The sequence below is a fragment of the Pongo pygmaeus genome, chromosome 23 (genome assembly GCF_028885625.2).
Source record: "Pongo pygmaeus isolate AG05252 chromosome 23, NHGRI_mPonPyg2-v2.0_pri, whole genome shotgun sequence".
NCBI classification, from domain to species: domain Eukaryota; kingdom Metazoa; phylum Chordata; class Mammalia; order Primates; family Hominidae; genus Pongo; species Pongo pygmaeus.
The window spans coordinates 52,924,447-52,950,128 of record NC_085931.1 but is presented as its reverse complement, the minus strand read 5'-3'; the positions used below and the strand labels follow the sequence as shown (position 1 = coordinate 52,950,128).

At 45.4% G+C, this 25,682-nt stretch overlaps 2 protein-coding genes and 1 pseudogene across 10 annotated transcripts in view; 1 reads left to right on the top strand and 2 right to left on the bottom strand.

Moving 5' to 3' along the window:
- The window catches only part of WBP2NL (WBP2 N-terminal like), a 34,165-nt gene extending 17,066 nt beyond the window's left edge, over positions 1-17,099 (bottom strand). For 4 of the 6 annotated variants that reach the window (XM_063662967.1, XM_063662968.1, XM_063662965.1 and 1 more), the window contains exon 1: positions 16,939-17,078. In XM_063662967.1, coding sequence (XP_063519037.1) covers positions 16,939-17,000 — 62 coding nt within the window. In that variant the 5' untranslated portion in view covers positions 17,001-17,078. Of the gene's footprint in view, positions 1-16,938 lie in introns of all 6 variants that reach the window. The other 2 variants (XM_063662969.1, XM_054469975.2) reach the window with 1 other exon arrangement.
- On the top strand, positions 13,901-14,875 carry LOC129023340 (ADP/ATP translocase 2-like; annotated as a pseudogene).
- A 514-nt stretch (positions 17,100-17,613) lies between the features above and the next one.
- Positions 17,614-25,682, bottom strand: part of SEPTIN3 (septin 3) — a 29,358-nt gene continuing 21,289 nt past the window's right edge. For 3 of the 4 annotated variants that reach the window (XM_054469960.2, XM_054469961.2, XM_054469962.2), the window contains 5 exons: positions 24,184-24,279; positions 23,085-23,184; positions 21,513-21,564; positions 21,140-21,233; positions 17,614-18,942 (listed from right to left, as the gene is read on the bottom strand). In XM_054469960.2, coding sequence (XP_054325935.1) covers positions 18,877-18,942; positions 21,140-21,233; positions 21,513-21,564; positions 23,085-23,184; positions 24,184-24,279 — 408 coding nt within the window. In that variant the 3' untranslated portion in view covers positions 17,614-18,876. Of the gene's footprint in view, positions 21,234-21,512; positions 21,565-23,084; positions 23,185-24,183; positions 24,280-25,682 lie in introns of all 4 variants that reach the window. The other variant, XM_063662964.1, reaches the window with a different exon arrangement.

Sequence of the window (25,682 nt, the reverse complement as noted above, 5' to 3'; positions counted from 1 at the left end):
CTCCAGCCTGGGTAACAAGAGCGAAATTCCACCTCAAGAAAAAAAAAAAATTTCCAAGCCAATGTATTAGTTGCTGCTACCTAGCAAAAGGGATGACAACTGGGGCAAAAAAACAGACAAATTGAAAAGCTAAAGGAAAGGATGAGCAATGAGATGCTTTGAGAAATAAAGGCTTTGAAAAGCTCACACATATTCCTGAGAAACAAGGAAGCCATACACATACATGTCCAGGGCTAGATTCATACTAAAAACAAACAAAAAATGAAACACACACACACACTGAAGAGGCACTAAGCTTTCACCTCTGATTGACAATTAGAAGTGATGCAAAAAGGCCTCGGTGCGGTGGCTCATGCCTGTAATCTAGCACTACGGGAGGCTGAGGCAGGCAGATCACCTGAGGTCAGGAGTTCAAGACCAGCCTGGCCAACATGGCGAAATCGCATCTCTATTAAAAATACAAAAATTAGCTGGGTTTAGTGGTGGGCGCCTATAATCCCAGCTACTCGGGAGGCTGAGGTAGGAGAATTGCTTGAACCCAGGAGGCAGAGGTTGCAGTGAGCCAAGATCATGCTATTGCACTCCAGCCTGGGCAACAGAGCAAGACTCTGTCTCAAAAAAAAAGGAAATGATGCAAAAAGAAGTGAAGGTGAAGGGAGAGTTGTAAACTGCCTGGCTGAGTGAGAAAGGCACGCTCATGCTCCAACACACACAAAGCCCATCTGCAAGGGCTGGGAGATTTTGTTGTTATTGTTCTAGACATATAAGAAAATTTCTGTCAAATCACTAGCTGGCCACTGAGGTAACAGAACTGAGATTCCAGTGGCCACAAATAACAAAGAATACAGACTTTACAAAATTAGTCACTGTACAAACAAATAACAACTACCACAAGCAACAAAAATATACCCTGAAGAAGAGGGAGATTCTACTTTCCAGAGTTACTACATTAAAATATTCAAAATGTCCAGTTTTCAACAAAAACAAAAATCACTAGGCATGCTAAGGAACAAGAAAGTATGGGAATACACAGGAACAAAATAAATTAATAAAAACTGTCCCTGAGGAAGCCCATACACTGGATTTATCAGACAACACTTTAAATAAACTATTGTAAATATACTCAGAGAGTTAAAGCAAACCATGTCCAAATAACTAAAAGAAAGAATACAAACAAAGTCTCAGGAAGTAGAGAATATCAATAAAGAGGCAGAAATTATTAAAAGGAACCAAACAGAAATTCTAGAGTTGAAGACTACAACCGAAATGAACAATTTAATCACTGGGGCCCAACAGCCGATTTTGGCAGGCAGAAGAGAGAATTATTGAACTTGAAGTAGGTCAATGGGAATAACGGTTACTACCTGAGTAACACAAATGGGAAAAAACAAAGAAAAAATGAACAGAGTCTAAGAGATCTGTGGGACACCATCAAACATACCAATATATCTAGAATGGGAATTCAAGAAGGAGAGGAGAGAGAGAAAGGGGAATAAAGAACATTTGGGGCCAGGCGCGGTGGCTCATGCCTATAATCCTAGCACTTTGGGAGGCCACAGTGGCCAGAATGCGTGAGCACAGGTGTTCAACACCAGCAAGGGCAACATGGTGAAACCCTGTCTCTACAAAGAATACAAAAAATTAGCCAAGCATGGTGGAGTGCACCTACAGTCCCAGCTACCCAAGACACTGAGGTGGGAGGACTGCTTCAGCCTGGGAGGTCAAGGCTGTAGTGAGCCACGATTGTACCACTGCACTCCAGCCTGGGTGACAGAGGGAGACCCTGTCTCAAAATAAGAAAAAAGAATATCTGAGCCGGACACAGTGGCTCATACCTGTAATCCCAGCAGTTTAGGAGGCTGAGGCGGGAGGATTGCTTGAGCTCAGGAGTTTGAAAACAGCTTGGGCAACATAGTGAAACCTCACCTCTACCAAAAATTTAAAAATTTGCCGGCGGGGTGCTGTAGCTCATGCCTGTAATCCTAGTATTTGAAAGGCAGAGGCAGGTGGATCACCTGAAGTCAGGAATTTGAGACCAGCCTGACCAACATGGTGAAACCCCATCTCTACTAAAAATACAAAAAATAGCCAGGCGTGGGTGGTACGTGCCTATAATCCCAGCTACTCAGGAGGCTGAGGCCGGAGAATCGCGTGAACCCAGGAGGCAGAGGTTAGAGTGAACTGAGATCGCACCAATGCACTCCAGTCTGGGCAACAGAGTGAGACTCTGTCTCAAAAAATAAAAATAAAAATAAAAATTTAGTCAGGTGTGGTGGCATGCATCAGTAGCCCCAGCTACTCAGGAGGCTGAGGCAAGAGAATCACTTGAGCCTGGGATGTAGAGGCTGCAGTGAGCTGTGATCATGCCACTGCACTCTAGCCTAGGTGACAGAGACCCTATCTCAAAATAAATAAATAATGGCCAAAACCTTCCCAAATTTAATGAAATACATGAATCTACACATCCAAGCTCAACAAACTCCAAGTAGAATAAACTCAATTCCACATTGACATACATTATAATCAAATTATTGAAAGCCAAATATAAGGAATCTTGAAATTAGCAAGATAAGTGACTCATCATGCACAAGGAATCCTCAGACTAGCAGCTGATTTCTTTTCTTTTTCTTTTTCTTTTTTTTTTTGAGATAGAGTTTCACTCTTGTTGCCCAGGCTAGAGTGCAATGGTGCAATCTTGGCTCACCACAACCTCTGCCTCCCAGGTTGAAGTGATTCTCCTGCCTCAGCCTCTGGAGTAGCTGGGATTACAGGCATGCACCACCACACCCAGCTAATTTTGTATTTTTAGTAGAGATGGGGTTTCTCCATGTTGGTCAGGCTGGTCTCAAACTCCCGGCCTCAGGTGATCTGCTCACCTTGGGCTCCCAAAGTGCTGGGATTACAGGCATGAGCCACCACGCCCGGCCAGCAGCTGATTTCTTATTGAAATCATGGAGGCCAAAAGGAAATGGGATGATATATTCAAACTGCTAAAAGTAAAAAATAAAACACTCCGTTTTTTTTTGTTTGTTTTTTTTTTTTGAGACAGAGTCACGCTCTATCGCCCAAACTGGAGTGCAGTGGTGTGATCTTGGCTCACTGCAACCTCCACCTCCTGAGTTCAAGTGATTCTCCTTCCTCAGCTTCCCGAGTAGCTGGGACTACAGGTACGTGCCACCACACTCGACTAATTTTTTGAATTTTTAGTAGAGATAGGGTTTCACCATGTTAGCCAGAATGGTCTCGATCTTCTGACCTCATGATCCACCCACCTCGGCCTCCCAAAGTGCTGTGATTACAGGGGACAGCCACCGTGCCCAGCCCTAAAAACAAAAAACTCTTAACCAAGAATTCTATAAGTGGCAAAACTATCTTCAAAAATTAAAGAGAAATTAAGACATTACCAAATAAACAAAAAATGAAAGTTCTTTACTAGTAGATTTGAAGTACAAGAAATGCCATATTTTATAATATGTTTTCTGATTACAATGGAAAGAAACTAGAAATCAACAGCACAAGGAAAACTGCCACAAATATGTGGAAATTAAACAATACACTCTTAAATAAACAATGAGTCAAAGAAGAAATCAGAGGGAAATTAGAAAGTACCTAGAGAAAAATGAATATGAAAACACAACATACCAAGCTTATGGGTTGCTGTAAATGCAGTGCTAAGATGTTTATAGCTGTAGATGTGTACTTTAATAAAGAAGATCTCAAATCGACAACCTAACTTTATATCTCAAGGAACTAAAGAAAAACAAATGAAGCCCAAAGCTAGCAGAAGGAAGAAAATAATAAAGATTAGAACAGAGATAAATAAAAGCGAAAATAGAAAAAAATAAGAAAAAAAATTTAAGTTCAACAAACTTGACAAACTCTTAGCTAGATTAAGAAAAAGAGAGAAGTCTCAACTAAAATCAGAAATGAAAAAGAGGATATTAAAACTGATGCCAGCCAGGTATGGTGGTGGCTCATGCCTGTAATCCCAGCACTTTGGGAGGCCAAGGCAGGTGGATTACTTGAGGCCAGGAGTCTGAGACCAGCCTGGCCAACATGGCGAAACCCCATCTCTAGTATAAACATACAAAAAAATTAGCCAGGCAGGGTGGTGGGCGCCTGTAAGCCCAGCTACAAGGGAGGCTGAGGCAGGAGAATCACTTTAAGCCAGGAGGCAGAGGTTGCAGCAAGCCAAGATTGCACGACTGCACTCCAGCCTGGGCAACAGAGTAAGACTCTGTCTCCAAAAAACAACAACAACAACAACCAAAAAAAAACTGATGCCAAGGAGTTACAAAGGATTATTAAGAGAAAACCAAGGACAATTGTATGTGAAGTTGGATAACCTAGAAGAAATGGATAAATCCCTAGAAAAACACAACCTACCAAACTGAATCATGAACAAACATAAAATATAAACAGAGCAATTAACTAGTAAGGAAATTGAATCAGAAACCAAAAACCTCTCAGCTAGATGTGGTGGCTCATGCCTTTAATCCCAGCACTTTGGGAGGCTGAGACAGGAGGATTGCTTGAGGCCAGGAGTTTCCGACCAGCCTGGGCAACTTGAAAACCTCATCTCTACAAAATATACAAAAAAACAGCTGGGTGTGGTAGCACACACCTGTAGTCCCAGCTACTCGGGAGGCTGAGGTGAGAGGATCACTTGAGCCTTGGAGATTGAGGCGGCAGTAAGCTGTGATCATGTCACATCACTGCACTCCAGCCAGGGTGACAGAGTGAGAACCTGTCTCAAAAAGAGAAAAAAAAAAAACCTCTCAACAAATTCTATTATACAAACATTTAAAGAATTAACTACTCTTTCTGAAACTCTTCCCCAAAATTAAAGAGGAAGAAACACTTCTAGGCTCACTTTATGAGGCCAGCATTACCCTGATACTGAAGCCAGACAAAGATACTACAATAAAATAAAATTACAGGTCAGTATCTCTGATGAATATTGATGTAAAAAATCCTCAACAAAATACTAGCAAACCAAATTCAGCAGCACATTAAAAGGACTATACACTATGACCAAATGGGGTTTATTCCTAGAATGCAAGGATGGTTCAGCATAGGAAAATCAATCAATGTAATACACCATATGAACAAAATGAAGGAAAAAAACCATGTGATCATCACAATCGATGCAGAAAAAGCATATGAAAAGATTCAGTATATCTTTGGCCGGGCATGGTGGCTCACGCCTGTAATCCCAGCACTTTGGGAGGCCGAGGCAGGCAGATCATGAGGTCAGGAGATCGAGATCATCCTGGCTAACACGGTGAAACCCCGTCTCTACTAAAAATACAAAAAATTAGCCGGGTGTGGTGGCGGGTGCCAGTAGTCCCAGCTACTCAGAAGGCTGAGGCAGAAGAATGGCGTGAACCTGGGAGGCCGAGCTGGCAGTGAGCCAAGATTGCACCACTGCACTCCAGCCTGCGCGAGAGAGTGAGACTCCGTCTCAAAAAAAAAGAAAAAAAGAAAAGAAAAGATTCAATATATTTTCATGATAAAAACACTCAACAAACTAAAAGTAGAAGGAAGCTACCTCAACATAATAAAAGCCATATATGAAAAGCCTACAGCTAACAGCATACTGAATGGCAAAAGACTGAAAACTTCTCCTCTAAGATTAGAAACAAGGCAAGGATGCCTGCTTTCACCACTTCTATTCAACATAGTATTGGAAGTCCTGGCCAGAGCAATTAGGCAAAAAATAAAATAAATAAATAAATGGTATTCAAATTCGGAAGGAAGAAGTAAAATTAACTTGGTTCACAGATGGCATGATCTTATATGTAAATAAACCTAAAGAGTCCACCAAAAAGCTGTCAAAATAAGTGAATTCAGTAAAGTGGCAGCATATAAAATCAACCCACAAATATAGTTGCATTTCTATACACTAATTATGAATGATCCAAAAAAGAGATTAAGGAAACAATTCCATTTACAGTAGCATCAAAAAGAATAAAATACTTAGGAATAAACCTCACCAAGGAGGTGAAAGGTTTGTACACTGAAAACTATAAAACATTGGTGAAAAATATTGAAGACATAAATAAATGGAAAGATATCCCATGTTCATGGATTTGAAAACTTAATAAGGCTAAGACGTCCAGGCTACTCGAGTGATTGAGAGATTGAACACAATCCCTACCAAATCTCAACAACACTTTTTGCACAAACAGAAAGTGACATCATAAAATTCATATAGAATCTCAAGGGACCCCAAAAAGCCAAATAATTTTTAAAAAGAAGAACAAAGAAGATTCACACTGCCTGATTTCAAAGTATATTACAAAGCTACAGTAACCAAAACAGCATGGTACTGGCATTAAAGATAAACACTCCAATGGACTAGAATAGAGAGAAATAAATCCTCACATATATGTGAGAATTGATCAAATAATCTTCAACAAAGGTACTAAGATGACTCAGTGAGGAAAAGACAATCTATTTAACAATTGATGTCCTTTTAGAAAACTGGATATCCACATGCAAAAGAATGAATTCATACCTTTATCTTACATTGTATGCAAATATTAACTCAAAATGGATTAAAGACTTAAACATAAGACCCAAAACTATAAAACTCCTAGAAAAAAACATAGTGAAAATCTTCGTGACATTGGACTTGGCAATGACTTCTTAGATAAGAAAACAAAAGCACAGGCAACAAAAGAACAAATAAACAAATGGGACTATATCAAACTTAAAAATTGTGTATCAAAGGACACAATCACCAGAGTGAAAGAGCAACCTATGGAATGGGAGAAAATATTTCAAATTGTATTTATGATAAGGGCTTAATATCTAGAGTATGTAAAGAGCTCCCTGTAATCCCAGCACTTTGGGAGGCCGAGGTGTGTGGATCACAAGATCAGGAGATCGAGACCATCCTGGCTAACATGGTGAAACCCCGTCTCTACTAAAAAATAGAAAAAATTAGCCGGGTGTGGTGGCGGGCACCTGTAGTCCCAGCTACTCAGGAGGCTGAGGCAGGAGAATGGCGTGAACCTGGGAGGCAGAGGTTGCAGTGAGCCAAGATCATGCCACTGCACTCCAGCCTGGGCAACAGAGTGAGGCTCCATCTCAAAAAAAAAAAAAAAAAAAAAAAAAAAAATTAGCCAGGTGTGGTGGTGGGCGCCTGTAATCCCAGCTACTCAGGAGGCTGAGGCAGGAGAATCACTTGAACCTGGGAGGCGGAGGTTGCCTTGAGCTGAGATCGCACCATTGCACTCCAGCCTGGGCAACAAGAGCAATAATACACAAATGGCCAATGAGCATATAAAAAGATTGTCATTACTAATCATCAGAGAAATACAAATCAAAACCACAATGAGACATCACCTTATACCCATTAGGATGGTTAATATTTAAAAAACCAACAGGTCCAGGCATGGTGGCTCATGCCTGTAATCCCAGCACTTTGGGAGGCCAAGGTGAGTGGATCACTTGATGCTAAGAGTTTGAGAACAGCCTGGCCAACACAGCGAAACCCCATCTCTACTAAAAATACAAAAAACTGGGTGTAGTGGCATATGCCTGTAATCCTGGCTACTCAGGAGGCTGAGGGCATGTGAATCACTTGAACCCCGGAAGCTAAGGCTGCAATGAGCCAAGATCCTGTGGCTACACTACAGCCTGAGTGACAGAGTGAGACTCTGTCAAAAAAGGGAAGGGAGGGGAGGAGAGGAGGAGAGGGAGGGAGAAGGAAGGGAGGGAGAAAGGAAAGGAAAGGAAAGGAAGAGGAGAAGAGAAGAGAAGAAAAACAAGTGTTGGTGAGGATGTGGAGAAACCGGAACTCTTGTGCACTGTTGCTAGAAATGTAAAATGAGTAGCTGCTATGGAAAACAGTCCGAAGGCTCCTCAAAAAAATTAAAAATAGAACTACCGTACAAGCTAGCAATCCTTCTTCTGGGTATACATCCAAAAGAATTGCCAGCAGTGTCTCGAATAGATATTTGAATACTTATGTTGATAGCAGCACTATTCACAATAACCAGGAGGTGGAAGCAACCTAAATGTCCATCAGTGCATGAATGGATAAACAAAATGTGACATATACACACCATGGAATATTTTTCAACCTTAAAAGAAGGAAATCCTGTCGCATGCTATAACATGGACGAACCTTGAGGATGTTATGCTAAGTTAAATAAACCAACCACAAAAAGACAAATATTGTGATCACACTTACATGAGGTATCTGAAGTAGTCAAATTCATAGAAACAGAAAGTAGAATGGTTGTTACTAGGTGTCACGGGGAGAGGGATAGAGGGAATTGTTTAATGGGAACAGAATTGTTGGGAAAAATATGGTGAAGTGGGCACTCAGAGTACTGAGAGGAATGTAAGTTGATATAATTCTGTAGGGTAATTCTGCAATAAGTATATTTTCATGTATAGTCATGTATATTTTAATATTTTGAACAATGATTTTTATATTTCCAATAAATATTTTTAATCTCTTTTTAAAAGTCTAATCCTCTGACCTCACAATTCCCCTTTCGGGAATATATCCCAAAGAAACATTTTGACAGGTAGGCAAAATTATGTTTTCAAAAATGTTCATTGCAGGAATGTTTATAGTAATGACCAAAAAACCACAAACAAACAAAAAACGAAACAAAAACCCAGACTATTCCAGATTAGGGGTTGAGTAAAGATTTATGCACATTGGAATACCAGCCATTGGAAATAATGATGTAGATACACTAGAAAACATTCCCAATATACTGGTAAATGAGGAAAATAAGTTATAAAGCAGTTGGAGAAAAAAAACTGTTGATTTCCATGTGGAAAAGTACAGAAGGACATATACCAAAATGTAAACATTACTGTTAAAAATTTGGGATAACAGATTTTTTTTTCTGATTTTTCTATAATGACAGGTTTCCAGCACACGTTTTAACAATGCATAAAATAAAACAACTCAATGATTCCCATTTTACAGTAAAGTCTGGCCCATATGTTCATGACTTCTCAGCTGGGGTCAGAAAAAAATCTGTACAAAACACAGCAAGCTGTGATGAATTTCTCAACTGTGTATTGTGAATAGGCAAGAGGAGTTAAAATATAATGGGAACTCCGAACAGTTCATGGAATTAAAAGATAAAAACATAAACCTTATTTCTCAACATAAGTTCCAACAAGTTCAAGACACTTTAGTAAGCTATGACACAAGCCGTTTAGTCCATCCCTAAAGAACTGAGGGTCCTGGAAATGTAATCATGCCAAGGCAGTCTTTTTTACATTTTTAACAGAAGAAAAATGGGTGCCCAATCAAGATTTTTAAGATTAGGAAACAAAGCCGGCCGGGCGCAGTGGCTCACGCCTGTAATCCCAGCACTTTGGGAGGCTGAGGCGGGCAGATCACGAGGTCAGGAGATCGAGACCATCCTAGCTAACACAGTGAAACCCCATCAGTGGGTTTAGTCTCTACTAAAAATACAAAAAGTTAGCCGGGTGTGGTGGCAGGTGCCTGCAGTCCCAGCTACTTGGGAGGCTGAGGCAGGAGAATGGCGTGAACCCGACAGGCAGAGCTTGCAGTGAGCCGAGATCGTGCCACTGCACTCCAGCCTGGGTGACAGAGTGAGACTCCGTCTCGAAAAAAAAAAAGATTAGGAAACAAAATAAATCAGAAGGAGCCTAATGATCCGTGAATGCCTAATGATTTCCCATCCAAACCCTTGCAAAATTGCCCTTGTTTGATGAGAATGACGAACAGGAGCATTGTCATGGTGGAGAAGGACTCTAGTAAAGCTTTCCTGGGTGTTTTTCTGCTAAAGCTTTGGCTAATTTTCTTAAAATAAAGCAGATGTTACCGTTCTTTGGCCCTCCAGAAAGTCAATAAAGAAAATGCCTTGAGCATCTCAAAAAACTGTTGCCATGACTTTTGCTCTTGACCTGTCTGTTCACTTTTGCTTTGAGTGGACCACTTCCACATCTTTGTAGCCATTGTTTTGATTGTGCTTCATCTTCAGAATCATACTGGTAAAGCCATGTTTCATTTCCTGTTACAATTCTTTGAAGAAATGCTTCAGGATCTTGATCCCACATATTTAAATTTTCCACTGCAAGTTCTGCTCTTGCCTGCAGCTGATCTGGGCACTATAGTTTTGGCCCCCATTGAATGGAAAGTTTGCTCAACTTTAATTCTGTAAACTGAACCAAATGATATGTGTACAGTATTGGTTATTGTTTCTGCTGTTAATCATGAATTCTCTTCAACTAGGGCACGAACGAGATGAATTTTTTCCTCACAAATTAATGTGGATGGTCTGCCACTACAGGCTTCATCTATTTATTTATTTATTTTATTTTTTTGAGACGGAGTCTCACTCAGGAGTGTCACCCAGGCTGGAATGCAGTGATGAGATCTCCACTCAGTGCAACCTCCACCTCCTGAGTTCAAGCAATTCTCCTGCCTCAGCCTCCTGAGTAGCTGGGATTACAGGGACCCACCACCACCCCCAACTAATTTTTGTATTTTTAGTAGAGATGGGGTTTCATCATTTTGGCCAGGCTGGTCTCAAACTCCTGACCTCAGGTGATCCACCTGCCTCGGCCTCCCAAAGTGCTGGGATTACAGGCATGAGCCACCATGCCCGGCCTATTTATTTATTTGAGACGGAGTCTTTCTCTGTCGCCCAGGCTGAAATGCAGTGGTGCGATCTTGGCTCACTGCAACTTCCGCCTCCTGGGTTCAAGCGATTGTCCCGCCTCAGCCTCCTGAGTAGCTGGGATTACAGGCACGCACCACCATGCCTGGCTAATTTTTTTATTTTTAGTAGAGACGGGGTTTCATCATGTTGGTCAGGCTGGTCTCGAACCCCTGACTTTGTGATCTGCCCACCTTGGCCTCCCAAAGTGCTGGGATGACAAGCATGAGCCACCATGCCCAGCCTATTTATTTTTTGAGACAGAGTTTCGCTCTTGTTGCCCAGGCTGGAATGCAATGGCGTGATCTTGGCTCGTTGCAACCTCAGCCTCTCGGGTTCAAGCGATTCTCCTGCTTCGGCCTCCCGAATAGCTGGGATTACAGGTGCCACCACCACACCCAGCTAATTTTTTGTATTTTTAGTAGAGATGGGGTTTCCCCATGTTGGCCAAGCTGGTCTGGAACTCCTGACCTCAGGCAATACACCCACTTTGGCCTCCCAAAGTGCTGGGATTACAACCATGAGCCACTGTGCCCTGCCCAGGCTTCATCTTTAACATCATCTTGTCCCTTCTCTTTTTTGAGACAGGGTCTCACTCTGTCACCCAGGCTGGAGGCTGGAGTGCAGTGGCACAATCTCAGCTCACTGCAACCTCCACCTCCCAGGTTCAAGTGATTCTCCCACCTCAGCCTCCCAAGTAGCTAGGACTACAGGCACATGCCACCATATCCAATTATTTTTTGTATTTTTAGTAGAGATAGGGTTTTACCATGTTGCCCAGGCTGGTCTTAAACTCCTGGACTCAAGTGATCCACCCACCTCAGCCTCCCAAAGTTCTGGGATTACAGGCATCAGTCACTGCACCCAGCCCTTGTTCCTTCTTTTTAAATTTTATTTATTTACTTATTTTGATATGGAGTCTCGCTGTGTTGCCCAGGCTGGAGTGCAGTCACGTGATCTCAGCTCACTGCAACCTCCGCCTCCTGGGTTCCCGCAATTCTCCTGCCTCAGCCTCCCAAATAGCTGGGATTACAGGCATGTGCCACCATGCCTGGCTAATTTTATGTATTCTTAGTAGAGACAGGGTTTCACCATGTTGGCCAGCTGGTCTCAAACTCCTGACCTCAAGTGATCCACCTGCCTCGGCCTCCCAAAGTGCTGGGATTGCAGGCGTGAGCCATCGCGCCTGGCCTCTTGTCCCTTCTTATTACATTATCCATTTGTAAACTGCTGATTTATTTGGGCCATTTCCCCATAAACTTTTCCCAAAGCATCAATGGTTTCACCATTCTTCCACCCAAGCTTTACCATAAATTTGATGTTTGTTCTTCCTTCAATTTTAGCAGTATTTATGTTGCTCTGATAGGAGCCCTTTTTCAAATTGATGTCTTATCTTTCTTAGTGCCTCAAACTGAATTCTGTTCAGTCTTGTTATAACAAGTTAGTATGAGTTAATTTTGGTGGAAAAATAATCTGGAATCCATGCATAGTTTTTTCACAACCCATATTTTCCATGATCTTTTTGAAGACTCCTTTTTGAAGAATCTTCTCCTGCTCGTTTTTTTTTTTTTTTTAGTTTCTTTTTTTTAATAACATCTTTTATTTGTATACAATTATAAAGTACAAACTTGCTTTATTCGGATTTTTCTTATTTTTTAAAAAAATTTATTTTTAGTCAACTTACTCCCTTTTATTTATCAGCAGTTTGCTCTGACAGAATAAATTACAAACTATTGTTTTGCTTAATCCTTTTAATCACCATGTCAGGCACACAGGTTGGAGGATATTAGCTCCCATTTTACAAAAAGTGGGAACACTGTACCCATATTTAGTGTAAGACAGAGCTAGGATATAAGCCTTGGGCTTCCATAGTCACAATTGCTTTTTTCCATAACTTTGTAATACATCATTTTAAAGCAATCTGATTTCACAATGTTTTACAGTATAAGAGTAACATCTATAGCAACTCTTCTTGGCAGGTTACCTCTGCAGAGAACCAATGTAATTACCTCATAAGCTAGCACTTTTTTTTTTTTTTTTTTTTTTGAGATGGAGTTTCACTCTTGTTGCCCAGGCTGGAGTACAATGGCGTGATCTCGGTTCACTGAAACCTCTGCCTCCTTGGGTTCAAGCGATTCTCCGGCCTCAGTCTCCCAAGTAGCTGGGATTACAGGCATGTGCCACCATGCCTGGCTAGTTTCTTTTTTTTTTCTTTTTCTTTCTTTTTTTAAATTTCATTTTGTGAGATGAGGTCCCACTATTTTGCTCAGTGTGGTCTTGAACTCCTGGCCTCAAGTGATCCTTCCACCTCAGACTCTCGAATAGGTGGGACTACAGATGTGCACCACTATCTCTGGTTCTTTAGAGTAGTTTCTATCCAGGAAGCTATGGTACTAATAGAGACTTCTTTGGTGAGAAGAAAACAGAGAAAGAGTCCTTTTCTTTTTAGAGGGACAGCTGGAGTACAGGAGTTTATGCACAGTACCTAAGTTCAAATCCAAATCCAAGCTCTCCCACATGTACTTTAAGCAAATGACTTCTTTTTGTTTTCCCACCTGTGAAATGAGGGAAAACAGTACTGATCTTCACTGTAGATAGACTGAGTTTTTTTGTTTTGTTTTGTTTTGAGACAGAGTCTCACCCTGTTACCCAGGCTGGAGTGTAGTGTCATGATCTCAGCTCACTACAACCTCCCCTCTGCCTCCCAGGCTCAAGCAATTCTCGTGCCTCAGCCTCCTGAGTCACTGGGATTACAGACGTGTACCACCATGCCTGGCTAATTTTTGTATTTTTAGTAGGGACAGGGGTTTCACCATGTTGGCCAGGCTGGTCTTGAACTCCTGGTCTCATGCAATCCACTGGCCTTGGCCTCCCAAAGTGCTGGGATTACAGGCGTGAGCCACCACACCTGGCCGGTAAAGTGGTTTTAACTACAGTATAAAGCTCTTAGAACTAAGAACAGTACTTGAAATAGTGTTCAATAAATGCTATTAAGTATTCAGGAGCACAAAATGGATCCCATAAAGGTAATTCAAAGGACGACAAAAATCAGCGTTTCCGTGTTTTGTTTTTTAAAACATGCTTCCTTCCCTTCCTCCAACACACAAGCAGCAAAGTAGAGAGACACCCATAGCCTGAGTGAGAAGACACCCAAACACCAAATTAGAAATGACTTCACAGGCAGCCCCGGAGTCAAAGCCGATTCCCGGACCAGTCCCATCCCACAGCTGCCTACCTCCTCTTTCAACATGACAGAGGCTGCTGTGTCCTTCGTCAAGGACTCCCTGGCAGGTGGAGTGGCCACAGCCATCTCCAAGATAGCGGCAGCACCCATCGAGCAGGTCAAGCTGCTGCTACAGGTGCAGCATGCCAGCAAGCAGATCACTGCAGATAAGCAATACAAGGGCATTAGAGACTGCATGGTCTGTATTCCCAAAGAGCATGGAGTCCTGTCCTTCTGGTGCGGTAACCTGGCCAATGTCATCAGATACTTCCCCCACCCAGGCTCTTAACTTCGCCTTCAAAGATAAATACAAGCACATTTTCCTGGGTGGTGTGGACAAGAGGTCCCAGTTTTGGTGCTACTTTGCAGAGAATCTGGCATCAGGCGGTGCCACTGGGGCCACATCCTTGTGTTTTGTGTACCCTCCTGATTTTGCCCATACTCGTGTAGCAGCTGATGTGGGCAAAGCTGGAGCTGAAAGGGAATTCCGAGGTTTCAGTGACTGCCTGGTTAAGATCTACAAATCTGATGGGATTAAGAGCCTGTACCAAGGCTTTAACGTGTCTGTGCAGGGTATTATCTACCGAGCTGCCTGCTGCCTACTTCGGTATCTATGACACTGCAAAGGGAATGCTTCCGGATCCCAAGAACACTCACACTGTCATCAGTTGGATGATGCACAGACTGTCACTGCCGTTGCTGGACTTCCTATCCATTTAACACCATTCGCCGCTGCATGATGATGCTGTCAGGATGCAAAGGAACTGACATCATGTACACAGGCACATTTGACTGCTGGAGGAAGATTACTCATGATGAAGGAAGCAAAGCTTTTTTCAAGGGTGCATGGTCCAATGTTCTCAGAGGCATGGGTGGTGCTTTTGTGCTTGTCTTGTATGATGAAACCAAGAAGTACATGTAAGTTATTTCCTAGGATTTTTCCCCCTTTGAACAGGCATGTTGTATTATATAACATATCTTGAGCATTCTTTTTTTTTGAGACGGAGTCTCCCTCTATTGCCCAGGGTGGAGTGCAGTGGCACAATCTCGGCTCACTGCAACCTCCACCTTTTGGGTTCAAGCAATTCTCCTGCCTCAACCTCCTGAGTAGCTGGGACTACAGACACCCGCCACCACTCCCGGCTTTTTGTGTGTGTGTGTGTGTGTTTTTAGTAGAGACGGGGTTTCACCATATTGGCCAGGCTGGCCCTGAACTCCCGATCTTGTGATCCACCCACCTGGGCCTCCCAAACTGCTGGTATTACAGGCGTGGGCCCCCGCGCCCGGCTATCTTGAGCATTCTTGACAGACTCCTCGCTGTCAATTTATCAGTGGCAACTATTTACTGGTTGCAAATGGGAAGCAATAATATTCATCTGACCATTTTCTCTTAAAGCGATTTCTGTGATGATGATGATGATGATGATGATGATGGGACTCAATTATGTTTTTTATTTCAGTCACTCCTAATAAATAACAAATTTGGAGAAACAAAAATATCTTAGAAAAGAAAAGAAAAGGCTTCACACCATGGAATGACAAGTGCTCAAATGGCTCTCAGTAAGTGCTCACGGGGACACCACTGTCAGAGTGGTGAGCAATCATCTACCACAAAATGGAACAAAGCAGCAGAGGTACGTAAGAAGCAGGTGAGGACATACAACCCCTAAGGCCCATATAAATCTGTCAAGAAAACTTTCTGGAGGAAGGAAAGAGAGAAGAAAGATCTGGATATCAGCATGTGGTAATGTCTACTTCGATCTTCCTGACAACTGCATTCAAACCGACCTGAGTGTGCTGGCCCCAAGCACATCATCCAGCTTGAGTTTCAATGCTGGTTGGGAGAAAAGGAAATTGAGGGCAAGTCAGAGCCCAGAAAGGAGCGTAATTTAGAACTGCACAGCGGGGGAGATTGAACGTGGGAAACGGGAAAGGGGGCGTGTGAGGTAAAGAGGGGAGCGCAGTGGAGTCAGGCCTTAGTGAACAAGTGTACCTTGAAGGTGGAGATGGGCACCCCTCTGGCTGAGTCTGCTCCAGTAGAGAGCTCAGGGGCCAGCAGCAGGCACCGCAAGGAGCAAAGCAACTGGTGTAAGCCCCACAGCTTCCTGCGACCAACAGTGCTTCATTGTGCCCAGGCATCTGTTCAGTCCCATCTTTTATTTTAAGACAGGATCTGGCTCTGTTACCCAGGCTGGAGTGCAGTGGTACAATCTGGGCTCACTGCAGCCGGAACTCCTGAGTTCAAGCGATCCTCTTACCATCGCCTCCCAAGCAGCTGGGATTATGGGTGCACACCACCATGGCAACTAATTTTCTACTTTTTGTAGAGATGGGGTCTCACTATGTTGCCCAGCCTTGTCTCAAACTCCTGGGCCACCTCAGCTTCCCAAAGTGTTGGGATAAGAGGCATGAGCCACTGCACCTGGCCTCAATCTTTTCAATCTTTTGTTTTTAAAAGCAGACATCTCCCTGGTTGGAGCAAGGAGGAAACAGGGCTTTAGAAAGTTCCGAGGTCCAAGGAGAAGCCCCACAACAGTTTGAGATCTTTCCAGAATGATCCACACTCCACCACCTCATCCCTCTTACCAAAGTGCAACACCTTGTTCGTGGGAGTAGAAGGAGATGCACACCCAGTACCTGTCCTCATCCAACAAAGTCGCAGGCACCCAAGGGCAGCCGCGCTGCCACCGAAGGCCCCCGGCTGCTCACGACCGCCGGTCAGCTCCGGCCTTTCTTCGAAGGAGACACGCGTCTCGCACCCCCTCCCCACCCCGCCCTGAGGAGACACGCGTCTGGGCCCCGCGCCTTGAAGAGGCGCATTCCCACCCCCGCCCCTCAAACGCACGAGGCCACGGGTTCCGGCCTCCGCCACCTTCACATGCCAGAACACCAGTGAGGGGGCGCGCTCCCAACAGTCGGGGGCGGAGCTAGACCGCCGCGCCCAAAAAAGGCGGCAAAGTCCCTGATTCGCTCAGAGTTTGCGAGCCGCCGTGTCTATCCCATTCATCTCCTCTCCTCCGACAGCACGCCGTGCTTCCCCTCAGGCACCTTTCACCGTTAGGGATGAGGGCCCCGCGGCGGTTCTCGGTGTGGCTCCGATTCACCGCCATCTTGCTTCGGGCCTCCTGCCGCCCCGCAGATGGAAAGGGGCGGGACCTGCGCCGAGCCGTGGGGCACGGCTCTGAAGGGGAGGGCAGAGATTATGACGTAAGGAGGAGGAGGAGGAGGAGGAGGAGGAGCGAGAGCGGGTCACGTGACGGGGCAGTGCCGGGGGCGGGGGACGGGGCGGAGTCAGGATAAAGGCCCCCACTGGAGAAAGGGGAGAAAGGGACGGGCCCTGAGAATTGGCTCGGAGCGCGAAGGGGTGAGTGATAGGTGAGTGGCCTCCCGACCTCACCTGCCCCCTTAGCCCCCTGCCTTTAGGTATGAACTTGGGTTGGTCCCGTCAGGAATGATCTCAGCTCACTGCACCTCCAACCTCCCATGCTCAAGCCATCTTCCCACCTCAACCTCCCATCCATTACTCACTTTGGATATGAAACACTAGAAAATAATGACTGAGGCCCGACCTCACGCCAACTGAAGATGAACTGACCTCACAAAGTGTTTTCATCTCTAATATCTGTGGCTATTTCTTACCAAGAGAGTCTCACCCTCCACACATGGGTGAGATGACATAATGGCTGATTTGGTCAAGGAGCACAAATAAGACAGGCCAGGCAGTTACTGTTCAAACAGCAATGTTTAGTTGTACAACACATAAAGTCTAGCAACAATTACAGGACCAGTTTGAGTGTCTGTTTGCTTGTTTTCAATTGGGAAATTTAACTGTGATGTCACCATAAGATTGGCTGGGACTGGTAACATTTAAGAAATGGGTTGTTCTTGCATCCCCTAGGCGTGGGCCTCTTGCTCCATCAGGACTTGGTTGTAGATGAATGGCCCACAAGTCACCAGCCTTTGAGCAAGTTGTGTCCAGGTGGAGACAGGGAGAGGGTGGGCAAAGGGGAATTCTATAAAGACACAGCATGTGGGGCAGTGGCAGTCAACATTCGCAAACATTCATGCATCTGATGGGGGGGGGGGGGCTTTGCCCTCCCTTGGGTATTTTCCATTAGCCTACAGTGACCACCTGTGGTCAGGCTAATTCATTACTCACATTAATGGGGAAGGGGGTTGGGGGTAGGAGTAGGTAGGGTAGGTGGGAAGAGATCCCTCTTATTGCTGAGTGGACAGAAGGGTGCTAGTTTTTCCTTAGCGTGTACGTATTGTGGGTTTCTGGGGGTTTGTGTGTGTGTGTTTAGTGTTTGTTTGTTTGTTTGGACAGAAGAAAGTCAACTCCAGCAATGTCTTCTTAGGAAAACCACTCTTCCTCAGTGGCTGCGTTATGAGTTGGGGAGGATGTACAACCGCACTCTGGGCCAGCCACAAGTGGTGATTTTTTAAAAAGTGATCCTAGCCCTTGCTCCCCAACAACTGTAGTGACCCACCCTCATTAATACCTTTAAGTAATGAAGGAGACACCCTTGTCCCACTTTGGGGCTCACACAGCTGATCTCAATGAATCTAGTAAGCAGAAAAATTGCTTTCTTGACCCTTTAAGGAAGCCAAGAGTAGCTCATGCAGATGAATGGGTAGGGAGCAATGCCATTGCCCTTAGAGATGGTTACAAGTAGCTGGGATGGGCTTACAAGGGCAGAAGGAGCTCTTGATGAGTTCTTTCACCCTGCAGATGGGCTAAGACCGGCTGACACAGATGATGCAGTAGGGCAGTGCTGGCAGAACACCACTCCACTGGGAGGAGAGGAGTGGTTTGGATAAATGGAGGATGCAACTGTCCTAAAGAGGCAGCTGGCCCCTCCCACCTATTGAGGGCTGAGAGGGGCTGTGGTGGTGAGCTGGACGAGCACAGCACTAAAAAGGGCTTGGCCCTGCAGCAATAACAGCTGAGAGGAATGGAGGGAGAAGCAGCGCTTGAAATGGCCTTCATTCAGCAGTGGGGCAGGGGGTGGCTGGCACAGGTGGAAGGACAGTGCCCAGGAGGCCTTCTCCCTGCAGGGGGGTTGAGAACAGTTGAGGGTGTGGAGACCAGCAGCTGGCAGCAGACATATAAAATACCTTCTCCAGGGAGGCTGAGATCATGGTTCAGGGGTGCCAGGCACCATTCCTACTCAGCCTTTCCAACGCCCACCTCCCATGCCCATAGATCTTCTCCTGCTGGTCCAAGGTCTCCATACAGGACTGCTTCTACAGCAGCCAAGGATCCCTGTTCTGTTGAAATGTATAACCTCTGGGCTGTAGCGCTGCTGCTGTTCTATCCTGACAGGTGCCTACCCTGTAACTTTGTGAGCAAGGGAGGATGAGGGCTGGGTTGGCAGCCTCCAGGAAAGACCGAGACCATAGGTTTGGGGTCACCGGTGACCTGATCACCGCCCCCCTTTCTCCTGGTCCATTGAATCTTGGGTCTTGAGTCTATGTTTTTTTCCTAGCACCTGAGTGATAAAAGACTGGGATTATAAGTGCTGGGATTCATAGAGGACCAGTGAAACACCTAGGCTGAACCAGGAGATGGGACAGGAGGTTGTATGAGGTTATTGTAAACAGTTTCACTTAGTGTTTTCCCTTCCCTAAGGCTAAACTGTTTCCCCGGCCCCAAATTTCATGAATCTTACAGATTAAAGGAAAAGAGTAACTTACTTGTACAACAAGCAGGGGAAATATATGCATTAATAAATACAGGGCTTCAGGGAAAGGCAAGAAAAGCCTAAATGTATGAAGGTGGGTATCATTGGGAATGTCTACAGGAGTCAGGAGGAGAGGGAATTAGGGAAAAATAGAGAAAGACAGACATAAATATAATTAGCTTCAGCACAAAAGTGATGGGGAATAGAAAAGAGAGGTCTAGTATGTATGAGGCAAATGGAGCAACAGAGAAGCCTGCTTAGAAGGGAGAGAAGTCTGACGGAGAAAAGGGAGGTGTGGTCAAAAATTTGTCTTTGAAGCCAAATTACTAAGAAAGACAAATAATGTATATTGTTTCTGATACTTCTTTAGAATTAGTTCTAGAACCTGATGTCCCCATAAAAGGTTGTCTCACGTGACTAGCATGTGTGCTTCCTTTAATTGGACACTGGGAACTGCATAACTCACTGTGTTTCCCTCTTTACGCTGGCTGCCTATGAGCTCAGGGCCTGTTCCGGTGCTTGACTACAGAAACTTTCTTTCCTATTCCTTTCTTTGGCCCAAATTTCTCTGGCAATCTCAGTTTGTACTGTCCTATACTTTTGTGATTTTATGTGAAGGCAGTCTAAAGTCATTTCTGGAAGTAGACTGGGCATAAATGCTAAATATAGGAATGAACCTAAAGTAGATTCATCTAAAAGGAAGTGAGAGATGTCAGAGACAGGCAGGAGAGGGAGAGAAAGCAATGTATGAGGGAGGGAGGGAAAGGGAGAAAGAAGACAAAGTCGGAAGCAGAGACAGGCACTGGCCTGGCAGCAGAGGCCAGTTGAGTGGAGAGCAGCAGTAGGCTCTGGTGACAGGTGGTAGCTTTGTGACACTGAACACGACACAGACTGAAAGGTGGAGCTCCACTTGTAGGCACTGATGCTTTCTGCAAGAAGCCAGCTCTGGCCTACTTCTCTGCCTTCTCATGGCCTTCCTTTTCCCAGGAAGCCCCAGCCTTACCCCCAGACCACCCCCAACTTACAGGGAGGGTTGTCCTGAACTCCCTGCCCCCTACTCAGGTCTAGCTCCACTGCCATCTGTCCTTGGAGAATCTCTATAGCCCCAGTTTGTGTGCAGGTTCCGAGAGAAGAGTTGCCTGTGGCTCACCTGTTCCCAGCACTTTTAAATGAAACCTCCCCCAGATCTCCTGAGTGAGGCAAACAGCTTTGTTTTGGGACACAAGGAAAGGAGACAGATAATGGACAGGCATGGAGGAGCCAAACTTACAAGGGACTCTCCAGGGAGGGCAGTGAAAATACCTCACCCCTGCATGCACACACACAGGCTCTCTTGCTCTCTCTCTGTCACACACACACAACACACACAACACACACACACACACACACACACACAGACAAGATGCTCCACAAATACCAGACAGGCCTGTGGGACAGAGTTGAGAGGAAGAAGGTGGTTGGTGGTGGTATTTGGGATGTGTGTGTGTGAAGTGGGTATGTGTGATGACACAGAGAAGTGGTCGTCATGGGTTACTGTCGTGGCTTTCCTCTGTGTCCACGCTCACCGGAGGGAGGCCTCCATTGTCATTGAGCCGCTTGGCCCTGTAAGTCTCATAGTGGATGTTGTGTGTCACTTCCTTGAGGTCCTGGAGGTGGGTCCTAGAGGACACAGGGTGAGAAGAAGAGGGCTGCAATTAGGGGCAGGAAGAGGAGGCGGTGACACACATCACTTCGAGGGACTGGACCCACTGAATGGGACCCACTCCCAGGAGCTAAGGATTCTTCTACAGCCCCTTCCATTTTGCAACAGGAGTTGGAACTGGAGCAGAAAGCTCTGTCAGAGAGACCTGGAGATGCAGGAGGTGAATCTGAACAGATAGACCCTGACCCCAAATAATTCAACCTGCTATCTGGACAGCTGGAGGGGAGACATCTTACCTGATGACAAAGTCTCGAAGCAGGGCAAACTCACAGTGGTTGAGGTTTTCCACTATGAACAAAACAAAACAAAGCAAAACAAGTAGTCAGTTTATTAATACAGCAACACCCAGGAGGTGAACTTCTGTTTGGGTCACGGAGGCATTTAGGAGAAAGCTATGGGACAGGTTATTTTTTGTAACCCTTCCAGAGGTTTGTTCACTTGGGTGTACTGGATTTGATTCATTGAACAAATATTTATTAAGCAGCTACAATGGGCACAACATCCTTCTAGACGCTGTGGAATAATAGCCAAGAGGGACTATAATTTTTACCATTTTATAGAAGAGAAAACTAATACCAAGTCTGAGAAACTGGCCAAGGCCTAAGATACACTTCCCATTCTTCCGAATCTTATAATCCGATTGGAAGTAACACAGAGAAAATAATAATTAAGCCATTTTAGAAAGGTCATGCACTACATGACAAATCCAATTCAACATATATTGAATACCTAGTATTTGCAAATCATTGGCCAAGCACTGTTGGAACAGAATGAGGATTAAGACATGAGGCTGGGTGCCGTGGCTCATGCCTGTAATCCCAGCACTTTGGGAGGCCAAAGTAGGAGGATTACTTGAGCCCAGGAGTTTGAGATCAGCCTGGGTAACACAGTGAGACCCCACCTCTATTAAAAATAAAAGTAAAATCGCCAGGCATGGTGGTTCACACCTGTAATCCCAGCACTTTGGGAGGCCAAGGCAGATGGATCACCTGAGGTCAGGAGTTCAAGACCAGCCTGACCAACATGACAAAACTCCATCTCTACGAAAAATACAAAAATTAGCTGGGCTAATTTTTTGGGCTAAATAAAAAATACAAAAATCAGGGTCCGCACCTGTAGTCCCAGATACTTGGGAGGCTAAGGCAGAAGAATTACTTGAACCTGGAAGGCAGAGGTTGCAGTGAGCTGAGATTGCGTCACTGCACTCTAGCCTGGATGACAGAGTGAGACTCCATCTCAAAAAAAAAAAAAAAAATCTGAGTCTGAAATCAAGTTTCACCACTAACAAGTTATGTGACTTTGGACAAGGCTTTTAACCTGAGCTTCCGGTGCTTTGGTAGCTTATACTCTGAGAACAGGAGCACCCGCTCTCCTCCCTTCATATTGAATGAAGTCATTAAAGTGATTCTTTGACCACTTTCAGAATCATCAAGACCCGCCCAAGGTCACATCCATTCATAATAAAATGGAAATGGCAACACCTGAACAACCCTCCGGCAGTTTGTCAGATCACATCCCCCTTCCTGTGAAAACCTTTCTCAGTTTTTCCAGGCCTTACTAATCTCTCCGTGTTCTGAACTCCTTTGATGCGCCAAGTCAGTGCCACCCAGTCAGGTGCTAAATCAGTCTCTTGTTACTCCTGCCTGTGAGCATTGCCTTCTCAATGAGACTGTAAGCTCCTTATGGGCAGAATCTGGCTGGCATTCATTTCATATGTCCTGAGACAGTGCCTTGATCTATAGATGTTTAATAAATGGGACTGAATAACTGATCAGCAACCAGTTCTTCCAGAAGATGCAGTGAATTACCTTCGATGATTCCCCATGGAGTTTTTCGGCCGAGGACCCTCTTGCCATTCACTTGGTACTCCTTGTCACTTCCCACCACGGCAAAAGGCATGCTCTCCTGCTGTACGGGGCAGAAACACAAACCAGACACATGTGCACCATCATCCTCCAACAACATGGACATTCAGGAGCAGGACGGCATATGGTCCTCTAGCCTTGAACCACACACTTCTGATGCTCATTCAGAGATACCACTGATGGCAAGGGCAAGGCTCAGTCTCTTGAAAAGAGCACCCGATTGAGATTCAAGAGTCCTGGGTCTAGTCCCAATTGTACCACTGCCTCGCTGGTTAGCCTCAGGAATCAGCTCTCCTTCAGCTGCAAAGCGCTTTGTACTTTCTTTTTTGAGACAGAGTTTCACTCTTGTTGCCCAGGCTGGAGTGCAATGGCATGATTTCAACTCACTGCAACCTCCACCTCCTGGGTTCAAGCAATTCTCCTGCCTCAGCCTCCCGAGTAGCTCGGATTACAGGCATGCACCACCATGCCTGGCTAATTTTTGCAGTTTTTGTAGAGATAAATTTTTGCCATGTTGCCCAGGCTGGTCGTGAACTCCTAGGCTCAAGCGATTCTCCCACCTAGGCCTCCCAAAGTGCTGGGATACAGGGATGAGCCACCACACCCAGCCAATTTAATTTTTTTAAGTTATTCTAGTGGGGGTAAAAGCCTATAAGCCACTCACTTAGTCTAACCCCTGCATTTCATAGACGGGAAACTAAAGCAGGGTCTGACCACAGCATAGGTCCTCCTGGACCCCAGCCTGATGCTCTTCCTGCCTGCTGCCCCTCCCATCACCCCACATACTGTTTTTGCCAGAACTTGTGGGGGAAAAGGAGGCTTTTGTGTGGTCTGAGGATAGAAGGCTTTCTGGGTACAGGGAGCCCTTCTGTGAGTTCACAGTCCAGGGCCATAGTCCTCCCCATCCCCCTATGTCACTTCTGGTCTGGGTCAGGCAAGGTTAGGGGGAGTACAGAAAGGGAAAAGACAGAGGACGTGCACGATACACATCCCAGAGGTCCCAAGGGGGCATCAGTGGAGCAGCAGTACCCCAGGCACCCACCCTGATTTTGTCATTCTCCGTCTTATCCTCCAAATCCTCATCAAATTCCTTCTGGGGGTAGAATTCAATGCCATTTACTTCAAGCTCCTTGCGAACCTAGAGGCGAGGAGAAGAAACAAGGTAGTCAAGTGTCAGGGTAATGGAAAAGAGGGGTGTGTGCACCTGTGTGCGTGAGCTGAGGGCAGAGAGCCAAATCCAGCCTGGATAATCCACAGTCATCTCTGAACTCTGAGACCCTGAGCAGGAAGAAGGTGAATAAATGCAAGCCCCAGCTATACAATTACAACCTAGCCTGAGAGGAGGAAGAGGCCAGGAGGTGCAACTTCAGGTCCCAGGCACCTCGCAACCAGCTTGCTCATCTCAGGATCCGCGAGACTGGGATTTACACAAGCAGCACAGCTGAGCCCTCTGGGGAGTGCTTAGACCCCTGCATGTTATATTCCTGATTGGAAGGAAGAAAGGTGAGGCTCCCCCTACTCCGAGACTGTTTGCTCTCTTTCAAGGTCGACTTAAGTCTTGCCTTCTCCAGGAAACCATCCAGGACCTCTTCACTGTTCTATTTGATTGTAACTTTTATTTGTTTGTTGTTTGTTTGTTTGTTTGTTTGAGACAGAGTCTTGCTCTGTTGTCCAGGCTGGAGTACCGTGGTGCGATCTTGGCTCACTACAACCTCCACCTCCCGGGTTCCAGTGATTCTCCTGCCTCAGCCTCCCTAGTAGCTGGGATTACAGGCATATGCCACCACGCCCAGCTAATTTTTGTATTTTTAGTAGAAATGGGGTCTCACCATGTTGGCCAGGCTGGTCTCGAACTCCTGACCTGAGGTGATCCACCCGCCTTGGCCTCCCAAAGTGCTGGGATTACAGGCGTGAGCCACCACCCCTAGCTGATTGTAAGTTTCTTTTTTTTTTTTTTTGAAACGGAGTGTCGGTTTGTCGCCCAGGCTGGAGTGCAGTGGCACGATCTCAGCTCGCTGCAAGCGCCGTCTCCTGGGTTCACACCATTCTCCTGCCTCAGCCTCCCAAGTAGCTGGGACTACAGGCGCCTGCCACCACGCCCAGCTAATTTTTTTGTATTTTTAGTAGAGACAGGGTTTCACCGTGTTAGCCAGGATGGTCTTGATCTCATGACTTCGTGATTCGCCTGCCTCTGCCTCCCAAAGTGCTGGGATTACAGGCATGAGCCACCGCGCCCAACCGGATTGTAAATTTCTTAAAGGCAGCAATTGTCTTTTCATTTCTCTCAAATCCCCCCTCCCCAACCCTGTACATCCAGCACAGGGCTGAGCTTATAGAACATGCCAGTGAGGGCTGGGCACGGTGGCTCATGCCTGTAATCCCAGCACTTTGGGAGGCCGAGGCAGGCAGATCACGAGGTCAGGAGATCGAGACTAGCCAAGACCATCCTGGCTAACACAGTAAAACCCCATCTCTTCTAAAAAGAAAAAAACAAAATTAGCCAGGCGTGGTGGCGGGTGCCTGTAGTCCCAGCTACTCAGG